Source organism: Crocuta crocuta, unplaced genomic scaffold (genome assembly GCF_008692635.1).
Source record: "Crocuta crocuta isolate KB4526 unplaced genomic scaffold, BGI_CrCroc_1.0 scaffold44, whole genome shotgun sequence".
In the NCBI taxonomy this organism is placed as follows: domain Eukaryota; kingdom Metazoa; phylum Chordata; class Mammalia; order Carnivora; family Hyaenidae; genus Crocuta; species Crocuta crocuta.
Window position 1 is genome coordinate 7,294,680 of NW_027530179.1, and position 26,279 is coordinate 7,320,958.

The 26,279-nt window shown below is 44.8% G+C and overlaps 2 protein-coding genes across 6 annotated transcripts in view; one reads left to right on the plus strand and one right to left on the minus strand.

Moving 5' to 3' along the window:
* Positions 1-3,215: 3,215 nt before the first annotated feature.
* Positions 3,216-8,008, plus strand: TREML1 (triggering receptor expressed on myeloid cells like 1). 5 transcript variants are annotated; one of them, XM_077764800.1, is made up of 7 exons: positions 3,216-3,292; positions 3,485-3,817; positions 6,055-6,169; positions 6,567-6,652; positions 7,041-7,093; positions 7,451-7,642; positions 7,793-8,008. In XM_077764800.1, exons 1-7 carry the CDS (start codon positions 3,250-3,252, stop codon positions 7,847-7,849), a joined length of 879 nt encoding a protein of 292 aa, XP_077620926.1. In that variant the 5' UTR covers positions 3,216-3,249; the 3' UTR covers positions 7,850-8,008. The 5 variants fall into 5 exon arrangements, with proteins under 5 accessions (XP_077620926.1, XP_077620927.1, XP_077620925.1 ...); XM_077764801.1 differs by having other exon boundaries at positions 7,451-7,518; XM_077764799.1 differs by having other exon boundaries at positions 7,451-8,008.
* Positions 8,009-13,552: 5,544 nt separating this feature from the next.
* LOC144232217 (adenylate cyclase type 10-like) overlaps positions 13,553-26,279 on the minus strand; it is a 50,305-nt gene continuing 37,578 nt past the window's right edge. The window contains exons 23-33 of the mRNA XM_077764991.1: positions 26,110-26,235; positions 23,163-23,335; positions 22,096-22,252; positions 19,881-20,085; positions 19,697-19,793; positions 18,974-19,092; positions 18,595-18,712; positions 17,976-18,174; positions 17,286-17,499; positions 16,425-16,777; positions 13,553-13,597 (exon numbers count right to left, since the gene is read on the minus strand). Of these exons, the coding sequence (XP_077621117.1) occupies positions 16,710-16,777; positions 17,286-17,499; positions 17,976-18,174; positions 18,595-18,712; positions 18,974-19,092; positions 19,697-19,793; positions 19,881-20,085; positions 22,096-22,252; positions 23,163-23,335; positions 26,110-26,235 (1,476 nt within the window). The 3' untranslated portion in view covers positions 13,553-13,597; positions 16,425-16,709. The remainder of the gene's footprint in view (positions 13,598-16,424; positions 16,778-17,285; positions 17,500-17,975; positions 18,175-18,594; positions 18,713-18,973; positions 19,093-19,696; positions 19,794-19,880; positions 20,086-22,095; positions 22,253-23,162; positions 23,336-26,109; positions 26,236-26,279) is intronic.

Below are 26,279 nucleotides of genomic sequence, written 5' to 3' on the forward strand. Positions count from 1 at the left end.
AGGCCAGATGGACTCATTTTTCCCCCAGCACACACACCACTGTGGACCGAGTGAGGGGAATGGGGACGCAGACTTACCCAGGGAGGGCTGTGGGGGGAGGAGCCCATCCTCGGGCTCTCTGTCCCAAGCCTCTGTGAGGTGGAAACCTGGGACCCTCTGTGGCCAAAGTCACAAGGGGGAGTTTTGCCCCCGGCCATGGGCTTTCAGATCGTTGGGAAGGATCCCCCGATGCAGCCCTCCTGTCCAGCCTCAGGTGCACACATCACTCCCCGGAGCCAGCCCTGCCCGGCCCTGCCCAGCCCTGCCTGGCTCCCTCCCGGGGGAGGCAGCTGCTGTACCCACCCTGCCCCCAGCTCCTGGGATGCTGGGCCCGGCTGTGTGACCCCGGCCCTTGGACTCAGCCGCATGTAACGCTTCCTCATTGTGTCCCAGACACTGGTCTCCTTCCTGAAGACCCGAGTCACTGTCTAGCAGCCAAGGCGCACAGCTCCCCCGTGCCTGGCATGAGAGCACGTCTGCAGCTTCACCTGCTCTTGGGAGCTTGGCTTTTTCTCTTTCTTTCTTCCTCTGCCACATTGGAGATGTCCCTCTGGGGGCTCAGACCACCGCTGGGACCCCCTGCCTTGGACTCTCTTGGGTGCATACTGGACTGAAGGAGGGGGGTCAGGTAGTTTAGTTTCAAATTTCAGCTTTGCCTCCTACTAAGAAACCTTAAGCAAGTTCCTTAACCCTTCTGAACTTCAGGGTCCTCACCTATAAAAAAAACAAAACAGGGGCACCTGGGTAGCTCAGTCAGTTAAGCGTCTGACTCTTGATTTCGGCTGAGGTCATGATCTCATGGACATCAAGGCCCGCATTGGGTTCTGTGCTGGGCATGGAGCCTGCTTAAGATTCTCTCTCTCTCTCTCTCTCTCTCTCTCTCTCTCTCTCTCTCTCCCTCCCCCCACTTACACTCTCTCTTAGAAAACAAATAAACAACAGAAACAAACAAACAAGCAAGCAACCCGGCTTTGCTGAGGCTTTGTGAGGTTGAAAGAAATACCATTGGGGCGCCTGGGTGGCTCAGTTAGTTAAGCACCCAACTTTAGCTCAGGTCATGATCTCAAGGTTTATAAGTTTGAGCCCCACGTTCAACTCTGTACTGACAGCTCAGAGCCTGGAGCCTGCTTCTGATTCTGTGTCTCCCTCTCTCTCTCTCTCTGTCCCTCTCCCACTCACACACATTCTCTCTCCTTCAAATATAAATAAACATTAAAAAAAGTTTAATAAAAACCCAAACCATTAGTGAAAGTCTCAGGGCCAATGTCTGGTGCAGAATAGTCCCAAATAAACACTGGCTTCCTTCCTCTTCTCTAATGTCCACCATCTGACACCTCCCTGAGGCCAGGATCCTGCCTGGTCATCTCTCTCCTTTGTACCCAGCAGTGGACTGTATCCGTTTTAGGCACTCAGATATTGAGGACAGGCCTCTCTTCATAACACTTCAGTGGCCTGTTAGTATAAGGACTTTCTCGCAAGGAAACCAAAGAAAGCCTGATACATATTGGCAGGACAGATATAAGTGTTTCCACATCACCCACGAGGCAGACCCAGCCGTCTGGTTTGCCCCAGACTTTGCCAGTGTGTCACCAAAAGCCCTGTGTCCCTCAGGAAAACCTGTAGCCCTGGGCAGACGGGACAACTGGTCACCCTCTCACCACTTCCAGCTTAACGCACTATCCGGCTGTCTCAGGCTCGTGTTCCCAGGTCCCATTGGCAACTCCCTTGTTCCTGAAGGAAGGAGGGGGTAGAGAGTGGGAAGGAGGAGAGAAGGGAGGGGTGAGGAGGGAGGGAGGGTAGCCGTTTCTTTAGCCCCTTTCCAGGTGTGATGTCTAGGTCAGGGGCAGGCTGCCCCTTCCAGCCATCCTCACCTTACCTGCCCTTGTCTCTCAGAGCACTGGTGCCCCCTCTGGAGTCCCAGGTCAGGTGTGGTATCGTCCACATTCTGTGCGGGGTAAACCCCAGTTCTGCACAGGGGGACACGGAATGGGGGCCAGATGTTTCCTGTGCTGGCGGTGGGTTTGTGTCATGGGAAAGGAACCCCAAATTATGAGACTTATCAGCCCTTATGGGCATATCAGCCCATCTTCCTTTCTGGGGGTGGGGAGAGGGAGAGGGAGGAAGAGAGAGAGAGAGATAGAGAGAGGGAGAGAGACCTTTACTCTGGAAGGTAAACAGATCTTCTCTAGGGAAGGGGGTAGGGGGTGTAAGCAAATCCCTCGGGAGCTGATACACACTCTCTCTCTAGCTTCCAAGGCATGTTTGCTATTCGATAACCCTCGAACAAACCTTGATCAGTGCCCAGGCCACGCAGAAACGTGAAAATATCCGCAGAGAATGGCCTCCCCACAGAGAGGATAGTGCATTCGTGAAACAAAAATAATACGCTGTAAAAAAATGTTCAGAGAATCAGAAATCTTGTAAAGTGAAAATGCTAAGGAATAAAAATTTCAAAGGGACGAAAGAAAAAGACGAGTCTATCTTCTGGGAATCAGATCAAAATGGACAAAAAGATGGGAAATGAGGGAGAAAAGTTATGACAAGGGGATGAATACACGAGGCTCAATACCCACCTAATGAAGGGGTTCCAGAAAACATGGGGAAAGAAGAAAAGGGAGCATAATTATCAAAGGGTCGATGCAGCTCCCGGAGCGGGAGAACGTGGCTCCACACCAGCAGGGACTGGAGGGCACAGTAAATGAAGGCCGTCTGGGTGTCGCCAGGGTGGGGCATCCTGGCGTGAGGTCCTGCGGCAGGACAGGACGGGACAGTCCCCTGAGGGCTCGGGCCAGTGCACTCCTTGCAGAATTGAGAACGCGAAGGGTGCTTCACCTTCCTCCTTCACAGCTCTGTATCCTCGGATTCTATTTCTGGAAGACCCCAGGGTCATCTTCCCTGGGCCTCCACTGCCTTCCAGTTTCCACCATCCTCCTGCCGGAGGAGCCCAGGTACCTGCCTGTCCTTGGGGCTTCTTCTCACTCTGCCTGCCCCACCCCTGTCTCCCCTTGGGGGCAGCTCCCCAGCCCGGAAGCAACCCGGCTCTGGAAGAGCGCCTTATCCTTACCCTTGGAGGGGCCCCCAGGGTCCGCCCCCCACCGCAGGGCAGCTGAGAGCCCCACGTGACTGTCCAAGGCAGATGTTTCCTGCTCCCTGGGGAATGCTGTGTCAGTGGCCAGGCAAGCCCCAGAGCTGACATCTCCCTGACCCACCATGGGCCCCAACCCGCTGCCGCTGCTGCTGGTGGGACTGGCAGGTAAGGTGAGAAGGGGCTGCGCTCTGGGCCCCGTGAAGTCCGATCGGTGCCCAGGAGTAACTGGCGTGGTGGTAGCACCAGTGACATAGGTAGGGCCCTGAAGCTGGACGTCTAGTTCCCCGTGCCCCTGGGCCAAGTGGGTGGGCTGGAAAGGTCCCCGGGCTCGCATTCCCACCTCCCTTCCTTCCGCAGCCCAGGCAGCCACCGGCAGCTTCCCGGAGGTGCTGCAGGCCCCCGTTGGGGGCTCCATTCTGGTGCAGTGCCACTACCGGCTCCAGGACGTCAAGGCTCGCAAGGTGTGGTGCCGGTTCCTGCCGGATGGCTGCCAGCCCTTGGTGTCCTCGGCGGTGGATCGCGGAGCCCCGGCGGGCGGCCGCATGTTCCTCACGGACCTGGGGGGCGGCCTGCTCCAGGTGGAGATGATCACCCTGCGGGAGGAGGACACGGGCGAGTACGGCTGCGTGGTGGAGGGGGCGGCGGGGACCCAGACGTTGCACAGGGTGGCCCTGGATGTCGTCCCTCCAGGTGAGTCATCCTAGGCTGGCCGTTGCTCCTCCCCACCCCCACCTGCTGCTCTCGGGCCCTTGGGGGGGGGGATGGGGACCCTTCGCGGGGTAGGGGGGTGCGGACTGGGACAGCACCCCGGGGAGCGGAAGCGAAGCTGGGTGAGCAGTCAGAGATAACCGAGCCGGGACAGCAGGTCCCTTCCCCCTCCTGCACTAGCGGGGTTTCCCCGCTGGAAGGCACGTCTGTCCTTCCGCACCCATGGCCTTGACCTCCTCATCCCGCATTTTCCACATACTTGATGCTTTATTTTTTTCCTTAGAAACATTTTTATATTATTTTTTACATTTATTTATTTTTGAGAGACAGAGACAGAACACAAGCGGGGGAGGGGCAGAGACAGAGAGAGGGAGACCCAGCATCCGAAGCAGGTTCCAGGCTCTGAGCTGTCAGGACAGAGCCAGACCTGGGGCTCTAACTCACAAAAACTATGAGATCATGACCTGAGCTTAAGTCTGATGCTTGGCTGACTGAGACACCCAGACACCCCTTTCCTTAGAAATGTTTTAAACAACGTTTTAATTTGGGCATTTGTCAACTGGAATTTGGTTTTTACACCTTCCAGTTTATTACTCCCATTATAATGGGTTTGATGGCTTACAATGACCGAATTCGGATTTTATTGAATTTTACATCTTCACTGAGCATCTAGGATGCGCCTCACCTACAAGCAGGCGTGTTTAGTGCCTGGATTACTTCAACTCCTTTAGTTTTAACAATGAGAAAAGTCACTCCTGGTTCCCCCTGGGTTGCCAACCCTATCCTCTGCAGAGAAAGGACTTTATTTTGGTAGGCTGTGGTTTTCTCTCCCGGCCAACTTTCTAATGTCTAAGCATTTATTAAAAGAAAATTTTAAGGTAGGAGAAAAAATCTTCCAGAGAAATTGGATGTTGTAAAACAACACAAACACAAACACACAAACAAAAACAATGTCCTGTAGGGAAAACGGCCAGCTTCCTGCTGAAACAGAGCCTGTTTTCACCTTTCGCTTAGGGGTGATGATGTCTTTTTCGTCTTTAGGTCTTCCTTCCTCAAGTAATTTGTACCCAAGCCCAGAATAAGGAAATGAAGAAAGGCATTTTTCCTGCCCTTGGTTTTTTTCCCCATTTGTCAATTATGAGGACAGACTACGATGTCCTTAGAATCCCTTTCATCTCTGGTCCATGATTATTATTTTACATTGTAAATTTCCTGTTGGCCCTAGTCATTCCCTGTTCTCCTCCTTCCTTGGCACTGTAAGGTCTGGAAATTCAAGGCCATATGACAAGATGCACTGGGGAGAAAGGCAGGTGCTGGGGACCCGATGCTGTAGAGGGTGGATGCTTGGGCCTGGCTGGTGAAGCATTGCTTTCAGGGAGGATGTGGGTGGCTTAAAGGGCACATATAGGAAGATGCTGTGAAGACACAGCAGGATCTGGTTTGGCTTGGGGTGGGATGTGGGGATGGCGAGCCTCTGAGAAGAAGGAAGACCACACCTCCTGAGGGTCTAGAAGGACTGGCTGGGTTCCCAAGAGAGATCGTCTGGCCCAGAGAAACCAGCCCCGAGTCCAACAGCCAGAAGTTGAGCACAGTGGAGTAGGGACAATAGAAGCCTTGTCACAAAACTGGGTCTGGGGGTCTGAGCAAGGCTCTCAGCAAGGGTCCCTTGGTACTGTGTCACATTAGGGGTGACCCTGGAATTCCTCAGATCCTGAGGGGAGAGCTTGGGATGCTCCCCCCCCAGCAGGGGGTTACACGGTTGCAGGTAGATAGAGAAGTCTAGCGGGTTGTGCTGAGGCCCCTTTAGAGACCAGTGGATGAGTGAACAAGGTTGTCACTTCGGGACGGGAGTAGAGAGCCTATTCTGGGGTGGGGTGGAGAGGTGGGCGCAGATTATCCAGTGTGTGGATCCACATAGGCTGAGCAGCGTGAGAGGCCAGGGAGTGTGGGGGAACAGGTGAGGAAGGAATGCAAGGGCAATGGTTGGGAGCTGGTGGTGGAAGGGAAAGAGGGCTGGGTCACCAGTGGGTAAAGACAAAAAGAGTCTACCCTTGATCTCCAGAATGAGGGCCCCTAAGGAATATGCCAAGCCCCCATCTGTGTTTCTTGCTTGGGAACTGCCCTTCCTCGGCCCCACTCCCCCAGTCCCTCAGACCTCAACAGGTCCCCGACCCTATCCACACTGGGTATGTGCTCATGAATATTTCCTTCTGACTCAGCTCCTAGCCCAGAAGAGGAGGAGGATACCTATAAGGTTGGGAGTCTGGCTGATGGCCCCTCCTTAGACACTGCGGGCAGTGCCAGCCCTTTGGAACCCAGCCAGGATGAGAAGAGGTACTGATAAGAGCTGTATTCAGGGTCCAGGAAAAGGCTGGTGGTTGGAAAGGGTGGTGAAGGCTTATTCAGAGCCCCAGGCTAACTCAAAGGGAAACCTCACGGTTCCTTCCACCTCTGGGGAACTTCCCATCAGGCAGGAGGTCAGGCAGACCTCCCTGTCCACCCCAGTTCAACAGTGACCCCTTTATGCCCATGGGTCTCCGGCCAGAATAACCTGAAAATGTGTTTCTCTTCTGCCTTGCCTGAGCTGCCCTCCCCCTTCCATCCCCCAAATCCTCTTCTCCCAACCATGGCTCACCGGGAATTGCACCTTCCTGCCACCGCCCTGGGTTCCTGGTGAGCAGCTTCCTGCCAGGTTCAGGCCTGAGCTCTCCTATCCCTCTGTGTCCTTCAGCATCCTGTTGATCTGGGGCGCTGTGCTCCTGCTGGGCCTGCTGCTGGTGGCAGCCGTGCTGTTCGCTGTGATGGCCAAAAGGAGAGGTAGGCAGCAGTCTCCCTGCACACCCCAGCACTGCCCCCGCTGGTCCTGGACCGGCCAGTCTTGTAGACAATGCCGGGAGTCTAGGGCTGCTTCCCCTATAGAAGGGCTCATCTGGGCTTTAGGGAGGCGCCCGAGGCCCTAGAAGTCCCCAGCTGAGGGGCGGATGGGAGGAAGGAGACTCAGTGAGAGCCGGCCTGGGGACAGACAGGAATTGGACAGGGTGGGGCAGTGGGATAGAGACAGGTGCTGGGAGGAGGTGGGGAAGGGTTTCAGGAGATGGGCAGAGAGTNGAGAGTCTGACTAGGAAAGAGACTTCTGAGGGGGATGAGGGATGGGCGCTGAGCCAATACAGGAAGCAGACTGTGCTGCTGTCCTCTGTCCTCCCAGGGAACAGGCTTGGTGTCTGTGGCCAATCTCAGAGCAGCGGAGTTTCAGGCATGGTAAGAGGCCTCTGCAGGCCCCCAGCCAAATTCCCTGGATCTTCCATCTGCGCAGCTCACTGAGAGGTCCCAGGATGAGGGGGTAGTAAAAGACGGGGACCCGGTCAGAGTCCAAACCCTCTTCCTGAATGCTATGAACTTGGCACCGGTGGTCTTCCACCTTCCTACCTTGGTATTTCACCCTCCCAGATTTGGGGAGAAACTTGGGGCTTGAAAATCTTCCGAGTGAAGCCTTCTTCCTCACTGACGTACTCAGGATTTGAGAGACAGAGCCAGTGTGGTCCTGGGCTTCCCCCCAGAGGAAACTGGGGCAGAAGGAGGCATTCTCTCTGCCTCATTTGTCTGCTTTTCTTACAGGCCTCCTCCTTAGTGGTCCACCACATCAGTGACTCTGGCCTGGGAGTTGATTTGCCATCGGACATACCGTATGCTAGACTCGACTCGCCACCTTCCTTTGACAGCACCACCTATAGCAGCCTACCTTTTGATCCTCCATCAGGGGAATCCCCACCCCCAGTCCAGTCCTCATCGCCCCCTCTGCCTCCTAAGGTCTTGCTGTACTCCAAGCCTGTGACATATGCCACAGTCATCTTCCCTGGAAGGGACAAGGGTGGAGGGGCCACCTGTGAGCCAGCCCAGGACCCACCGACTAGCCAAACGCCACCCAACTAAGCTGTTCACCATATTCTTTATTCACAGAGACCATCTTCAGAGTTCTACGCATCTAGTCAGCCTGCCTACACCATAGATCCTTAGGATATCAGAACAGCTGGGAATTTAGGATCTAATCTAACATCTTGACCCTTCTCATCTAAAAAGTGATACTTACATGTGATTGAGGTGTCCTGGGAACCCCCCATGCTGGTTCCTCTGCCCTTATACCACTGAGCTAAATAAACTCTGAATGATAATACATGAGCTCTTGATGGTTTTCGGGGAAGGAGAGGGCCTGAGTTTGACTATTCACGTAGCCTGGGAACTCTATAAAGATTCTGGTCCGGAGTTTGTGCTCTGATTTCCTGCCTGTCCTGCCAGTGAGGGCATGGCTTCATTCCTGGTCAGAATTCCGGGCTGCGGTCTGATTCAAGGGGGCACCAAGAAGGTGTCTTCAAATGTATATCCTGCTTTTCTCAAGATACCCGAGAGTACAGATACATTAGTTTGAGTCTAGAAATCTCTCCTGCCTTCTGCTCTGCACCTTGTGAACAAGTGACATCTTAAGACGGGACAACATAAGATGGGAGGAAGGGGAAAATGATAAGACTCAGGACAGATGGGATGGGAGAGATGGAGCTGAAAAGAAATAGGAGTAAGATCAGAAACTGAAATAAATCCCGTCTATTCCTTGGCAGCACAAAGGCTGTTCAAGAAGCAGGAGATAAAAGGCCTCTGCAGACAGGTTGTATCAGAGCTGGCTTTCTCTCAACTGGGTGGACATGTGGTAGCACTGTTGCCTTTGGCCTGACATCTAGGGCCTGGGAAGAGCCCGGTGGAGAGAAGGCATGGTGTGGGAAGAAGGGGAATGAGTGGTAAAGGTGTGGCCGTTGCTAAGTGTACATGAAAGCTAGTCTGGGCTGGGGGTGGAAGGGCCTTTAAGGTCTCTGCCAGGATTTCTTCTGAAACTGTTCAATTTGAAAGTCTTTGCCCATAGTGAGATGAGAGACAGGTGGAGAGGATGAGGTGCTCGGGGACCTATTCTTCTTATAATCACAGAGAGCTAGGCATAAAGAGGTTGTCACCATTGGAGGGGCCCTAGATTTGGTCTAGGTACCTGAGGTGAGGGGACAGGTGGGGCCTGTATCCTGCGTTCCAGCTGAGGAAGTCTAGTGATGCTATTTTCAGCAAGCTCTGGCAGGATATTCAGAGCTTCCCCTAATACAGTCTCAGCCTGTGACAGGACCTAAATTTATTTATGTCCCTATGGAGGCAGCAGCTGCCCACCAATCAACTAAGCCCTCACTTTCCCTGGATAAGATGCCAGGGGACTTGCCTGCTGGGGAGGAGGGGTGGTGAGGGGTGGAGATAATTCAGGGGAAGGGCAGGATAAAGTCTAAAAGAACCCTTCTGGGAAAAACCTGGTCTGGATATAGTCTGAACTTTTTCGAGCCTGACAGAAGTAAATGTATATTTAACAACACAAAGGAAAATACTAAGATCCATTGACTGGTAGAGAAGATAGGCAGAGGAAGGGGAAATATATGAATTCCATCATTGCTTATGGTAGAAGTCTATGAATACCGACCCAAGTCTCCGTTAAAAAGTAACTTCTGAGATGAAAAGATGGATCTTCTATATTTTATCATAAAAACACATGAAAACAAAAGAAAATGCAGGTGACATGACCAGCCCATTGCTTCATATCAGAACCTTTGGAATGTAGCTAACAGAGTTCTCAGAGGAAAAGTCACACCCTCAACAATAAGAATTAAGCATCTGACTCAAATTGCTAGTTCATTTTAAAGGAGAAAAATTATGTAACTAATACATAAATAAAAGAGCTTATTCTTTGAAATGAAATATAAGAAACAGTATTAGCTAACTTACTCACAAAGAAGGATGAAATAAGAAATGACAAGGGGGAAATAATCACAGCTATAAAGACAATTTAAAAAAAATAATGAGAGTATTCTGTACTGCTGGTGGTGGTTAGGGTGGGAGGAATGAATATAGAGAAAGCCTGAAATAACTTCTTGGGGTGATTGAAATGTTCTCTGTTATGACTGTAGTAGTGCTCATATGGGTGTATATATTTGTCAAAACCCAACATTAAAATAGGTGCACTTTCTTGTATGCAAATTATGTTTTGATGAAGTTGATAGTTAAAAAAATATTTGAAAGGCCACTGGGGATTATTTAAAATAATATTAGAGAAGAAAATGCTGTTTATTACACAAAAGTCAGAAGCCATAAAGGAATTCATAGATACATTAAAACTGACACATTAAAATAGATTAAGGAAAGACTGGTATCTCTTTCTTCATGACAAAAGCATAATAAACAAAGACAAAACACAAAATGAAGAAAAATTCTGCAACTCGTATAAAGGCCAAAGGCCGAGAGCTCATTTCTCTAACCCCTATAAATCAATAGGTTATGGTCATAGGATATATAAATATAGCTCACAAAAAAAGGAAATATAAACAGTAAAGATGTTTAACTTCATCAAAGGGAAATGCAATTTAAAAATACATTGAAATGAATTAAAACAAAATGGTTTAAGAATTCAGAAAATTCTCTCTTCCATAAAAGCAACATGAAAACTGGCAAAAAATAGTTACAATCAACCTTTTTAGAACTCTGGAAACCAATGGCTGCATCAACCCAAGGAGTCTTTACTTAGGAAAATTGGCTTTTCCCACCTCTCATCTGATTTAAAACCCAACTTACTTACACATCTGTAAGTATTGATAGGCGCACCATTTATTAAGATGTAACTTTTTCAACACTTATAATATGAAAGAGTGGGGAAGGAATGGGGCTATATAGGAGCAAAGTTTTTGTATATTGTTGAAACTAAGTTGGTATACATATAAACTAGATTGTTTTAAATTAAAAGGCTAATTGTAATCCTTAGAGCAAGGAAACAACTCAAAAACATAGTAAAAGAAATAACAAGGGAATTAAAATGAAATTAAAATTGTGTATTTAATATAACAGAAGACAGTAGAGGAAGAGAGGGGCAACAAGATATAAGACAGGTAGAAAACAAGATGGCAGACATAAATCCTATCTTATCAGTAGTTAGTTACATTGAATGTAAGTAAACATTCCAATTAAAAGCCAGATATTGACAGAATGTATTAAAAGACACATGATCCAACTATATGCTTCCTATAAAAGACAAACTTTAGATTCAAAAATATGAGTAGGTTTACTACAAAAGGATGGAAACACATGTACCATGCAAACTAGCTAAAGAAAGGTGGAGTGGCTATATTAATGATATAAATTTTATATCAGATAAAAGGACATTTTATAATGATAAAAAAAATCAGTCCATTAAGAAGATATGATACTTATAAGTATATATGTACCTAACAATAGCATTTCAAAAGACATAAAGCAAAACTGACAGAACTAAAGGGAGAAATAAACAATTAAATAATAAGAGTTGTAGACTTCAGTATCCCACTTTCAACAATGGATAGAACAAGGTAGGTAGGTGGAAATAGCGGACATGAACAACACTATAAAAACCAACTAGACCTAATAGACATCTGTAGAACACTTCACCCAAATACAGCAAAATACAATACAAATTCTTCCAAGTATATATGCAACATTCTCCAGTATAGACCATATATCTAGTTATAAATAAGTTCTTGAAACATTTAAAAAGGTTGAAATCATTCAAAGTATGCTTTCTGACTACAATGGAAAGAAATTAGAAATAAATAACAGAAGTAAATTTTGGAAACTCACAAATATGTGGAGATTAAACAACACACTTCTAAATGACAAGTGGGTCAACAAAGAAAGCATGAGAAATTATAATTTCTTTGAGATGAATAAATACAAAAACATGATATAGCAAAACTTAGGGGAGTCAGCAAATCAGTTCTTAGAGGGAAATTTATGGCTGTAAACACCTATTTTAAAAAAGAAAAAAGATCTCAAATAAACAACCCAACTTTCTACCTGAAGAAACTAGAAACTGAAGAGCAAATTAAGCCCAAAGTTAGCAGAAGGATGGAAATAATATAGAACAGAAATGAATGAAATGGAGAACAGGAAAAGAAAAAAAATCAACACAATCAGGTGTTGTTTCTCTGAAAAGATAAAAATTAATAAACCTTAGCTACGTTTACTTTCCTAGCCAAAAAAACAAACAAACAAACAAAAATCCAAACAAAGAGAAGCGTTAAATTACTAAATAAGGAATGAAAGTGGAGGGAGAATTACTGACTTTATGAGCTTAGAAGGATTATAAAAGGAAAATTGTGGACAATTATATATCATCAAAATAGATAACCTAGACGAAATGGACAAATTCCTAGAAAAGACACAAACCACTGAAAATGACTCAAGATTAAATCTCAATACATCTATAACAATTAAAGAGGTTTAATTCCTAGTCAAAAAGCTTCCCACGAAGAGAAGCCCAGGCCCAGTGGTTTCACTGGCGAATTCTACTAAACATTGAATGAGTTTTAAAACCAATCCTTCACAAACCCTCCCCAAAAATAGAAGGAACACTTCTTAACTCATTCTGTGAGGCCACCAATTTTACCTTGATCCAAAAGTCAAAGTGATCATAAGAGAGCTACTGGCCAACATCTCTTACAAACATATAGATGCAAAAATCCTCAACAAAAGACTAGTAGTGAATAGGACCCAGCAACAAAGAAAGGATTATATACTGAGACAGGATGGGATTTACCTCAGGAATGCAAGATTGGCTCCACACATGGAAATCAGTGATATATCACATTAATGGGAAAAAAAGGACCAAAACCACATGATCCTTTTAACAGATGACAGAAAAAGCATTTGACAAAATCCAGTACCCTATCATGATAACAAATGCTCAACAAACTAGGAAGAGCAGGGAATTTCTTCAATCTGATAAAGGGCAAAAGGGCATCTACAAAAAAACCTCACAGCTAACATCATACTTAAAGGTAAAAAACGGAAACCTTTGCCACTAGGATTGAGAAGAAGACAAAGATGTCCACTCTTGCCCCTTTCACTTAATACTGTACTATAGGTTCCAGCAAGTGTAATTAGGCAAGAAAAAAATAAAATAAAAAGAAAAGGGAGAATTATTGGAAACGAAGAAGTAAAATGATTTCTATTTGCAGATGACATGATCTTATATATGCAAAATCCTAAGGAATCCATAAAAAGCCCAGAGATCTAAATGAGTTCAATACAAAATCAATACATAAAAATCAGTTTTATTTCTATGCATTAGCAGTGAACATTTCAAAAATGAAATTAAGAAATCAATTCCATTAGAATAGAACCAAGAATAAAATACTTAGGCATACGTTTAACAAAAGAGTAAAGACCTATACATGGTAAACTATAAGACATTATTGAAAAAAATTTAAAAAGACCTAATTATATGGAAAAGATATGACATCTTCATGGATCAGAAAATTCAATATTGTTAAGATAGCAATTCTCCAATTTATTTACAGATTCAACTCAATCCCTATCAAAATTACAGCTGTCCTTTTTGTAGAAATCGACGAGCTGATCCTCAAAGTCATATGGAAATGGAAGGGACCCTGAACAGCTAAAACAGCCTTAAAGAATATTAAAGTTGGAGGACTCATACTTCCTGATTTTAAAACTTACTACAAAGCTACAATAATCAAGATGGTGTGCACAGAGAACAATGGGACAGAACCAAGAGTTCAGAAGCAGACCCATACATCTAACAAAACCATACATCAACAAGAGTACCATTTAAATGGGGAAAGAGTAGTCTTCTTAACAAATAGTGTTGAGACAGTAGATACCACATGCAAAGAATGATTTGGAAACTTTCTTCACCCTCTATGCAAAAAAAAAAAAAAAAAAAAAAGTCAAAATGAATCAAAGACTAAAAAGAGCTAAAACTATATAAAACTCTTAGGAAAAAACAGGAATAAACCTTTGTGATTTCTATGATAGAACACTTAGAGCATGAGCAACCAAAAACAAACAAAAAAACCCCATATAAATTGGACTTCATCAAAACTTAACGCTTTTGTGCTGCAAAATGATAGTGTCATGAAAGTGAAGAGACAATTCACAGAGAGAAAATAAAATATGTGTAAATCAAATCTGATAAGGGCCTAGTAAGATAATGTATTTTTAAAAACTCTTTGAGCTCAACAATAAAAAAAAGCATATAATCCAATAAAAAATGGGCAGAAGATTCCAAAAGACATTTTCCCAAGAAGACAACAAGTGGCCAGTAAGCTTGTAAAAATGCTCAACAAGGAGGGCCTGGGCGGCTCAGTTGGTTGACCATCTGACACTTGATTTCAGCTCAGGTCATGATCTCACAGGTTTGTGAGTTCAAGCCCTGTGTAGGGCTCCATGCTGACAGTGCGGAGCCTGCTTGGAATTCTGTTTCTCCCTCCTTCTTTACCGCTCCCCCACTCTTTCTCTCTCTCTCTCAAAATAAATAAACTTTTAAAGAAGTGCTTAACTTGATTAGTCCTAAAGGAAATGCAAATCAACACCACAATAGGTACCACTTCATACCCACTAGAATACAAGTGTTGGGGATCTGGAGCCTTCACACATTGCTGGGGGGAATGTAAAATGGTACTGTAGTTTTGGAAAACAGTTTGACAGTTCCTTAAGAAGTTAAACACAAGAGTTTCTGCATAACCCAACAATTCTATTCCCAGGCATGTACCCAAGAGAAATGAAAATGTATGTTCACACAAAAACTTGCACACAAATGCTTATAGTAGTGTTATTCGCAATAGCTGAAAAGTGGAAACAACACAGGCATCCATAAGCTGGTGAATGGGAGGCGAAGCATGGCACATCCATACACTGGAATGCTCTCCGATCATAAAAACAAACTCTACCACATGGATGAGCCTTGGAAGGATCATGCTAAGTGGAAGAAGTCTGATGCAAAAGGCTGTATATTACGATTTCATTTATACAAAATGTCCAGAAAAGGCAAATCCGCTGAGACAGGAAGAGGATTCCTAGGGGTTGGGGGAAGAGGCACTGGGTAGTGAATGCTAATGGCACAGAGTTCCCTTTTAGGGTGATAAAAACATTCTGGAATCAGATAGTGGTGATGGTTGCATAACTTTGTGATATACTAAGAGCCACTGAATGGAGTATCTTTCAAAATGGTGAGTTCTATCTCAATATTAAGAAATGCCAAAAGGGAAACAAATGGCAAGAGAAAAAAAAAGAGAAAGAAAAAAGGAAAGAACACCACAGTATGCCTAGTTAGTATCATTTATGGGAAAGAAGGGTGCAGTACAAAATATATGTGATTGCTTGCATGTGCACAGAATAATGCTTTAAGGATATACAAAGAAGTGGTAACACAGATCCTGGAGGACAAGAATGGGAAAGACTTTCACTAATAAGACACTTTTGTTCCTTTTGAATTTTGGGCCACATAAATGTATAATCTATATTTAAATATAAAAATTAAATTGATAGTAATTGCTAACACATACTGAGTGCTTATTTTGTGCCAGGTATCGTTCTAAGCACTTTATTTTCATAATGATGCTCTTTTGTTCTATTTTTATCCTCACTTACAGAAAGGGAAACAGAAGCATAAAGAAGATAAATTTTGTGCCCAAAGTAACACAGCTAATAAGCATCAGAGCTAGAATCTGAACACAGGCTGTGTGGCTCCAGAGCCTTCTCTTTACTGCTGCTCTATGCTGTCTCAAAGAAATTTAAAGGAGTGGAAGAGAGAAGAGGGGGAAAGTGGGCGAGAAGGAGAAAGAAGGAGGGGTAAGAGAGAGAGGAAAGGAAGGGGTGTAAGGTGGGAGTAGAGGGAGAGGAGGAAGAGCAACAAGAATAAGGAGAAAAGGGGGAGTAGGTGAGAAGGGAGCAGGGAATGCACAGACTAGACAGCATGTTTTAAATGGCAAGTTCAGGGCTCCTTTCCCCAGATCCTGAGCTGCCTGTCCTTACAATTCTGATCATGGTCGTTTGAACAGAATATTGACGATTGGGTATAGGATAGCCTACCATAGGCTAGGTCCCATGGAAGCCTCTATAGCCTAGTGCACAACTCTGGAAGAACATTTGAGTTAGAATGCCAGCTCTACCATTTTGTGGCTGTGTTTCCTGTAGTATGACCTTTCTAAGCTTTGGTTTCTTCATCAGTAATATGGGGATAATAAAAATACTTGCTTCGCAGAGGTGATAAAAAGACTTAAAGAATGTATTTCAAGCAGTTAGTATAGTGCCTGTCACAGAGTAAGTGAACAATAAATGGTAGCTATCTTAACGTTAATTAACACTCTCTGAACACTAGATGGTTGAGTTATAAAGTGTAAAAATCAGTGGGAAGGTCATGCTCTGTGTAAGAAAGGCCATCAAACCGATAAAGGTCAAAGGCTCTAGAAAGGGAGAATAAAACAGAGGAGGGCTAGCGTCATATACACTTTGGCAATTTCACAGTTTCACATGGAAATCCCCAAGTCATACAGTGCAAAAGAGAAATGGGTTTCTCTGCTGGCACCAGCCGTATAGACCTCTCCAAAGATGCCTTGACATCTTAGGAGCTCATTACCACACATCTGTGCCAAGGGGGCAACATCAGAACACTTTTACTGCTGGCCTTCCTTAAGTATCCACAACCTCTGTATTAGGGCTGTGTTTTCTGTCTTAATGATCTCACCTTACATAAGAAGCAGTCAGTTCATCCCAGAGCCTCCCAGGTCTCCAGTCTACCAGTAGTTTTAGTTTCTGCCTCAGTTGTGCCAATAACTGTTAAGAGTTAAGGAAGATCTATGTTTCATGCTTCAGAAACATAGGCTTTTATTTTGACAAAGATATACATAGTGGTGAGTGTAAAAGGCCAGTATATTTAATATGTACACTATACAGTATCTTAAAAAGGAGAACTTGGATCATTTCTTTGGGTTATATACAAGAGAACCATGGTCCCTTCAGATGATTTTTTTTAACATACACATTCTTGAATTTCTTCTTCATCTTTATTCTCCTTGTCATCAGCCACTCTGTCAAGTCCTGAAAGCAGGAACATAATATCACAAACCCAAAGAAAGTCCTCAGTGCTTACAAATGTAACTCATGGCCCTAGAAAAGGAGGGGATTTGCTGGGCCCTGAGGCAAGGAACTATATTTCCTTCCTCTCCTTCCCTTGACCACATCTTCCATTTACCTTCACAGACATTACATTGTTAATTCTAAGGCTTCTTTCTCCCTTAGTGACCATCCAGCTACTCCACAGAAATGACCTAGTGGTTTAAGCTGGGATCAAGGAGGAACTTTCAATGCCTGAGGGTTACAGATGCTGAAATAAAGGGCTGAGAGAGGCTCTCATATGATTTAACAATATAAGGGACCCCTCTGTCTGGGCTGGGTCCAGCACTAATGAGAGGATAATTTCCTGTAGAGCAAGGACTAACTCCATACAGCCATGTGTCTCTTCTTACTTTGGAGCAGCCCTTGGCTGCCTGTAAGAATCCGAGACTGTAACGTCTCTCAGACAAGGGTTCCAGGAAGGAATGCTTACTCTGTTTTCCTAAAGTTCCTCCAAAGGAGTTGTTTTCCTCCAGGAAGTCTCCCTCTATCCAAATCCTGGTCAAGAAGGTGTCAAAAGGTCTGATGATGTTAGTCAAGGATGTGGCTTCTCTCTTTCCATATCTTATTACAGAGGCTTTAAGCTCAGAGACCCACTGGTGATAGACTGGGCAGGTCACACATCGAGAGAAGAACTCCTTAAAGTACTGAAAGGAGAGGGAAGTCCGTGAGCTCAAGGATGACCACGGTCTTCCTCCAGTCCGCTCCACCAGGAATTCCCACAGTGCTCACTCAGCACACTCACTCCGGGCTTGGGGGAGGAGATACAGGGGAACTGGAACGGCTGAGACACAGAAGGCAGGGATGTAGGGAGATGTGTCAAATGGAGCCAGAGTGGGTCCACTGAGAAGGGCTGGATGTTAACATCCTAACGGTACAGGGCAGTAGCTGTGCAAAGGCAGAAAGTCGGGAGTCTGGTCCTGTCTACATGCAAGAATATCTGGGAGGGTACAAGGGGTCTGTGGAAAGACTTCCTAGGTGGAGGAATAAAAGGGTTTGAGGAGGAAAGAGAGACAGAGGCAGCAAGGAGAAGAGAAAGGGGGAGATGCAGGTGTCAGAAAGTGCATCACAGGATCAAACAAGAACTTCGGTGTCAGGTGAAGGACAGCAGAGAAACAGGTACCTTGAGGGTCTGGCCTCGAGTCTCTGGGGGGGTATGCATGAAGACACCCTCTGGCATCTTCTGTAACATCAGCACATGGCACTCCAGGAACCGGACAAAGCCATGTGAACCGAACAGTGAGGCATTGGTTCTTTTCACCAACTGGCAAGCCTTGGAGAAGTGCTGCTCAAACAGATTCCACTGTGAGTCCTGGGCAAACCTGGAGGGAAAGAGGCACAGCTCGCAGCTCTATCCCCTGCTTGCCGACCACAGCTCTTTCACAGAGAGAGCACCGCTTCTTTCAGGACGTAAGACCTCCTGGGCGGCCGCACTGTGATGCTGGCAAGTGGCCAAGGCTGCTGCTAACTCATACGAAGGAGGCTTTAAAGGAGACTGTGGGTGACCCAGGACTTAAATGTAAGCTTCAACTTAACTCTCAACCTATAGGCCCAAACCTGCTAAGGCCAAGAAGAACCCCTTCTACTAAGATGAGAGGGATGAGAGGTAAAAGGTCCTTAGTAGTTTAGAGCTGCAGAATAGCCCTGCCTGGAGGGGTAAAAGGCAGTAGCTTAACTGACCCCATGGTGTCCTTAAGTTTCTAGGCTTTCCCACTGAGTAAGACTCTGATACCCCACATTACCACATGGCCAGAGACGAGTGGACCCCCAGCATGACATTACTCTGAGAGTTCAGAATGCAGCTGTGCTCATAGCATTGAATGAAATGCAGACACTCGCCAAAGGGCCGACATAGCAATCCTGTGGACAGAGAAGGTAACCAGGCTGGGATGAGGTGTCCACCGTAGGAACTGGTATAGAAGGTACGTGTACAGGGGAGCAGGTAACACCTGAAATGCAGACATCCTGAATCACAATGTGATTCCTAGACTTTAAAGAACCAGGGGTTGGAGCAGGGGCGATGCCCAAGGGACAGCTCATGACTACCTGTGTTCCAAACACAGGGCCCGATCCGAGGTCTGAATCCTTTAGGAGTATAGCAGAGGCCTGCACAAGATTTACCTTTTCCGTAGAGCAGCAGATCTAAGCAAGCAGAATAGAAGCAGGCTAGGCCAAGGACATCATGGCCCTGGGAAATGAGCACCCACTGACTCTCCAGCACACGGACACACAGGTCAAATCTGCCAAGAGACAGAGCTACTGGGACCAGCTGAGGAGGACGGAGGGTGGTACAGGGAAGAGAGGATTTTACATCTTCAAAGCAGCCTAACATCCCCTAGATTTCCCTGCCTGGGCTCTATTTACATAGAAAGTATCTGTGCCTGAGATCACACCTGCTTCTAAGCAAATGAAGTGGGAAAATGCCTCTGAGACAGCTTCTTTCCTGAGCTACTACAATTACCTACTTCTCTGCAGAGAAATGGAGGAGGAGGAGGAGGAGGAAGAGGAGACAAAGGAGGAAGAGGAGGAGGAAAAAGAGGAGGAGTAGGAGGAGGTGGAAGAGTAGGAGAGAAAGTAGGGAAGAGGAGGGGAAGGGGGAGAAGGTGAGGAAAGAGGGAGGAGAGGAAAGGAGAGGCGGGGAAAAGAATGATACGTCTCAGCTCAGACTCTGTTTCCACTCCTGAATCCCGCACTTAAGACAATGCTTCCTGGAATGACTAGAGAAGACACAGTCTGGCTGTAAGAAATGGAACAGCATCTCCCTCTCCATTTCAGACTCCTTTGGGAGAGCATACCCTCCCCTCTTAGGCAACAAATACAAATGACAGAAAATAATCTTAATACTTCTTCTTCAGAAATGCAGATCTGAAGAGAACTGAGAGAACCAGATTCTCCAGAGCTGGTTTCTTGAGGTGTCTGCATATCTCATGAGCTTGAAAACCTAAGGAGGTTAAAGAGCACATATGAGGTCTAGTTTGAACGTGGCCTCTCTAAAAGCTCTAGGCCCACCAGCCCCATGCCACATTACCCAGCTTGATGGAGAAGTCGAGATGGCCGAGGCAGAGCTTGGTGTAGGCCAAGGCCTGCATGAGCTGGGCCGTGGCCAATAGTCCCTCCCTGGAGAACCAACATAGGCTGCTTTTCTGAATGGCCATCTGCTCACAGTGCAGCCACCTGTCCCTGTCACCCATATTTTGGGAGAACTGGGACACGGCCACATAGGTAGAGACAACCTGCAGGTGAAACAAACACAGGCCAAAATATTCTGAAAAAATGAAACGAAAATCTATTCTCCTCTTTCACTACCCCAACAATAATAGGCCTGCCTATCGTTGTTTTAATTACTGTACATCCATGCCACACCTTCATCTTGTCCCTTTCCTGCATAAGAGCTCTCTGTGGTGCCTTGCTGCTCATGTGATGGGGACCTGCCGATCATCCCCACCGCCTGATCTTCAAATGAACCACTTTCTCTAGCTGCCCTCTTCTTGTTTTCTAAGCCCAGACTTCCTCTTCAAAACACTGGCCAAACTGTACTTCTACATTTTCTCTAGTGAAGGCCTGTGATGCCTGCTCCTTAGCACTCTTCAGAACTGCTGCCCGGATGTCTAGTGTCCGCATGTGCACATCTGACGTCACTGATGACTGTCTTCTTAAAACATGGTCTTTGCTAGGCTCTGAGAACATCAGAGTCTCTTGGAAACTTCCGTTTCTTTTGCCAATTTCTCCTTATGACTCTGAGCTCTTAACATTGGAATGCCCATTATGTGCCAGGTACTACTCTTGATTCCAGGGCAACAGACAATAGATCAGTGAAATATATAGAATGTTAAATGATAATAAATGCAATGGAGAAAAATTACCTAGTTTCATGGCTTTTAATACCATTTACACACTGATGACCCCTGAATTTCTATGTCCAGCCCAGACCACTCCCATATACACCCACATTCGTATATTCAATTGCCTACTTAGCATCTCCACCTAGATGTCTAATAGGCATCTCATATTAAACATGTTTCTAAACCCTGGTTTTAGTCTTCTCCCAGATCTGCTCCTTCTGCAGACTGCCCCCATCCCAATTAAGAGCATCTTTATCCCCCTAGAAGTCTAACAAATCTTGGGATTATCCTTGACTCTTTTTTCTCTCCCATCCCAGAACTGATCCAAGAGTGAATCCTGTTGGCTCTCTCTTGACAGAAGACCACTTCTCCCCACTTCCTCCGCCACCACAATCTCTTGCCTGTATCACTGCACTAGGCTCCTAACTTGCCTCCTTGCTTCCCCCCTTGCCTCCTTTGGTTGATTCTCTCAACACAGCAGACAGAATGATCCTATTGAGATATAAGTAGACTCTGTCACTCCTCTTCTCAGAACCTGCCCCTGGCTTCCCGTCTTCTTTGAAGTCCAAACCCTGACTCTTGCCCCAGAGGCCTGCACCATCTGCCATCTACCCCCTTCCTTCCCCAGCTCTCTGACTCATCTCCTCATTCTGTCTCCTCCCCTCTAGACACATCGGCCTCCTCACTGTTCCCCACAGAGAGAGCATGTCTTGTGCATTCACTGTGCCTTTTGTTGTCCACTCTTCTCCCTTATAGCCATGTGGCTTACTTTCTCATCTCCTTCAGAGATTTGTCCAAATGTCATCTGCTCAGTGAGGCCTTCCCTAGCACCTTGTTTAAAACTGTACCCACTTCCCCAGCTCCTAGAACCCCATGGCCCCCTGCCTCCCCTTAATTTTTGTCCTTGCATTTATTAGCACCTAACATTCTATAAATTTCACTGATCTGGAATATGTTTTCCTGGAATCAAGATTAGTGCCTGGCATATAATGGGTGTTCATCAAATATTTATAGAACATATGGATAAAAAAGACAGATAGACAGATGGACACTAAAATTAGGAAGACATTTCCCTTCCTTTTTTCCCCCTAAGTCAGCAATTCTAATCCTTTTTTGGAGCATGGACTTCTTTGAGAATCTGATGAAAGCTATGACCCCTTCCCAACCTCCCACCACTTCTGAACATATGCACAAAAGCCAAGATTTAGTTCAGAAAACTCACAGACAGCCAGACCTGGAAACCCACCTAAAAACTGCGACAGAAGAGATGTTGCTCAAACATATGATAGGCATGTCCCGTTAAGTCTGGGTTATTGTGGAACCATGCTAAACCCAGGAAGCTCTCTCCCTAGCATTTAGGTTTCTGAGTGAGGTCCAGCGGTAAAGCAAGGACTGGCTTACCTGGGCTTCATTTGCAAACTCCTCAGCAGAGTTCTTCTGCATAAGAATGGCAAGGCAGGTAAACCTGCGGCTGCTGGCCGTGGCCTCCAGGCTGTAGAGCTGCCAGAGCAGGGAGAGGCAGTGCACCCGCTGCTGCAGGACCGCCAGCTTCTTCTTACTGTTATGAAGCACAGAGCGCTTAGCGTGCCCTCAGTCTGCACCAGTGCCCAGCTGTCCCTCCCCACAAAAATCCACATGTACTCATCAGGGGGCCAGCTATAGACTTTCAAACTCAGAAATGCTCCCAGGATGCCATTACTTCTAATCTCATAAGCCTTCTGAAATCATTTTTTTCCCCTTAAAGTAGGCTCCAATCCCAGCATAGAGCTTGAACTCATGACCCTGAGATTAATAGTCACATGCTCTACTGACTGAGCCAGCTAAGTGGTCCAAGTCATTCCTCTTGATTGGAAAAATTCAGAAAAGTATTTTTAATAAGTTCATTCTTTGAATTGCTATTTTGAATATATTTCCTATTATTATAGCTCAATAACTGGTAGCAATTTATTATTTTTATATATATCAGAAATAATATTAAATTGCTACATATATGTATATATACATGCCTATGTGTACATATGTATACACATATACATATGTGTATCTTGATTTGAAAAAGACAGTGTAAAGACACCATGCTTCAAAAACAAAAGAAGTCCTGGGACACCTGGGTGGCTCAATTGGTTAAGCATCTGACTCTTGATTTTGTCTTGGGTCATGATCTCATAGTTCTGTGAGTCCGAGCCCCACACTGGGCTCAGTGCTGACAGTGTGGAGCCTGCTTGGGATTCTCACTCCCTCTTTCTCTGTCCCTCCTCCACTCACACTCTCTCTTTCTTGAGAGAAAAAAAAAAAAAGTCCTCATTCTGCTACATTTCAATGGCTCAGAGAGTAACGTCGAGGAACTAGAACTGCTCTATGTTTGAAAAGCAGAGTCTTAGGTCAATAAGAGCGACACTCCAGGCTGGGCCCTGGTTTAATTCTCTGTGATGGTGAAGGGGTTGCGATGACTTGGCCAGGCTCCTCACTTCTCACTAGGGTTGGCTGGAGGTCGGCTGAGGGAACAGGAATGCCAGTATTTTTCCAGGAATGTTTGGAAAAGGACACCAAACCAGGTCCAAGGGAAACTCCTTTTCAGCAGCCGAAGGCCTTGCCTGGCCAGTTTTTTGGCTAAGGTGATCTGTCCCATGTTGATACAGACCTGGAGATGGGGAAAATGAGAAACAGTAATATAAACATGGGAAGGGTACTACGGATGAGGTTCTGGACTTCTGGCGCCTTCATTTGGGGCTCGTGAGGCGCTGGAGTGAGAGAGCCACAGCAGGGCATGGCCACACTAAAGAGCACCAGGAGGGCCGTGCACATGGAAAGGAGAAAATAGGATCGTGGAGAAAACATCCTCCTTTCTCAGGTCCCATGTATTTGTCAGTGAATAGAGTAAGGCTGTGATTTAGAAAGTGATGCTGCTGGACTGAGATGGGACTGTCAGTTGAGTAGAGATACATGCCACTGAATGGATCTGAAATATCACCAAAATCTTTCTCTGTCTTCCTCGACAGTGCACCCATCACTGTGTTGGTGGGGAGCAGGAGCTGAAGAACTACCTTGAGGTTATCATAGCCTTCACATTTTAAGACTAATCCCTCCAAGAAAGTGATAGAGCCTATGGTGATTCCAGAACAATCTTGGGAAGACTGAACAATAACTTCTTATAAAGGGAAAGAAATAATTATTTAATGTTGCTTCAAAGACTTCTGGGATGAAACACAAATAATGTGAAAATCTCTAATAATTCTCTTTGACATTCAACGGCATTATACACGTTTCTTAACCAGATTATCTTAAGGTTTATATTGAAATTAGCTTTTACTTAATTTTCTTTTTTAATTTTAAAGCTCAGCTCTCTGACAAAACACCCCCCATGGTTTTATAGAGTTATTATGTATAAACTGATAATTATACCAATACATTTTGTTCTCTTGACTTAATAACAGTGAGGCTGGGAAAAGTTGCTGAGCTGTCCTGAGTTATTCTTACACAATAAATAAATTTACTCCTATATATCTTTTGTAAATAGAGTGTCTCATGGCATGCTTTCCCTAGAGTTTCTATTTGTTATACAAATCTCATTCCCTGGGGAAGTCTGTTATGATATAGAATGATCTATAAAGTATATTATTTTTTTTTAAAGTAAGGTATAGAATGGAATATAGAGAGCTCCCATTTGTGTGCAACAAAGGAAAGAGACCATATGCATTTATGTGTGCCAACTCCTCTGGTAGAATACATAGAGATACATAAACCTGGGGAGGGGACATAGTAGCTGATTGGTGGGGTTGAGGGGGGGACTTTCAAGTGTGTGGTCTTTGTTTCCCCCCTATATTTACATCTATGTATTTGACCATAGCATTGTGTAAGTTTAAGGTGTACATGATGATTTTTTATTGAGATATAACTAACATATAATGTATTAATTTTAGGTATCCAACATAAATTTCTTTTCTTGATGATAAATTTTAAGATCTATTACCAACTTTCAAATACATAATAAAGAATTGCTAACTATAGTCACTATACTATATGCTACATTCCTAGAACTTATTTATAACTTGAAGTTTGTACCTTTTGACCACCTTAACCCAAATTTTGTCTACCACTCAAGTTGTCCTAAAACTAGTTTACATATACTCCATTGAGAAAAAGGCATGAATAAACAATTCACAGAAAAATAAATGACCAGTAAACATATAAAAATAACGTATCTTATTAAGAAATACATATTAAAGTACAATATAACTTTAATCTATGGATTAGCATGTTTAAAACAGAGTGATAACATCTGGTGTTAGTGAGGATGTGAAGAAATGGGAAAAATTTGATTTGATATACAAACAGTTCCCATCTTACAATGGTTTGACTTGACAATTTTTTGACTTTACAATGGTGTGAAAGTGGCATGGATTCAGTAGAAAATATAGTTTGAATTTTGATCTTTTCCTGGGGTAGCAACATACGTGTAGTATGATACTCTCTCGTATGCTGGGCGGCAGCAGTGGAAACACTCCCAGTCAGCCACAGAATCGTAAGGGTGAACAACCGGTGCACTTACAATCTGTTTTTCACTTTCAGTATAATACCCAATAAGTTACATGAAATATTCAACACTTTATTATAAAACAGGCCTGTGTTAGATAATTTTGCCCAACTGTAGGCTAATGTAAGTGTTCTCACTGAGTACGTTTAAGGTAAGCCAGACTAAACTACAATGTTTGGTTGGGTTAAATGTATTAATTAAATGCATTTTCAATTTGTGATGGGTATATTGGGTTCAGCTAAATGATATTTTCAACTTATCATGGGTTTATTGAGATGTAACCCCATCATAAGTTGAGGAAAATGACTCATTTTGATGGAAAACTTGGCAATGTATTTATTAAATGTAAAATCATTCATCTTCCACCTTACCTCTGGAAACTTCTCTTACAGAAACATTCTTACAAGGGAAGAAAGAGCTATTTACAAGAATATTCACTGTAGCAATGTTTACAGTAACCTCACATTAGAGACAACCTAAATGCATGTGAAGAAGGGACGGATTAAATAAACTTCGATACATGCATACAATGGAGTACTTGGCAACTGTAACTGACTGGGTGTGTACCAACATGCAAAAATGTTCAGTGTGTAATGTTAGGAATAAAAGAGAAGGTAGAATATGATTTACTTGAAAAATAACAATATACTATGTGTGTATATTTGGTGGAATTTGCACATTATTAACAATGCTGGGGGTAACGTGGAGCTCTTTTCACCTTCTACAAATTGTGTATTAATGAGTTTTGAATTTATTAAACCTATTATCACATTATCACATTTGTAATTGCATACAAAAAACAAAGAGATTTTTAAAAAGAAATAATAGGGTAACCTTCAAGGAGAAATAACTCAAACTTCAGGGTCACCCCCTGCCCTCACCTCTGACCGAAGACAGCAGAAAGTTGCCTCCTCAAACTGACAGATCTTCGCCTTGTGCTTTTTCAAAAATGAGAAGGCTGAAGGCTGGCCCAGAAGATTGCTTGCTTTCCTCAAATAAAAGAAGGCCTCCGAACAAGACAAGGGATGGAGAAACGGAATTAGGATTTGGG

What these genes read in the sequence shown, in the direction of transcription:
- TREML1 (XM_077764799.1), top strand. Translation starts at nt 3,250, where the DNA reads ATGGGCCCCAACCCGCTGCCGCTGCTGCTGGTGGGACTGGCAG. An exon ending in GCTGCTGGTGGGACTGGCAG is followed by an intron (nt 3,293 to 3,484) that starts GTAAGGTGAGAA and finishes TTCCTTCCGCAG; the next exon opens with CCCAGGCAGCCACCGGCAGC. An exon ending in GCAGCGGAGTTTCAGGCATG is followed by an intron (nt 7,094 to 7,450) that starts GTAAGAGGCCTC and finishes CTTTTCTTACAG; the next exon opens with GCCTCCTCCTTAGTGGTCCA.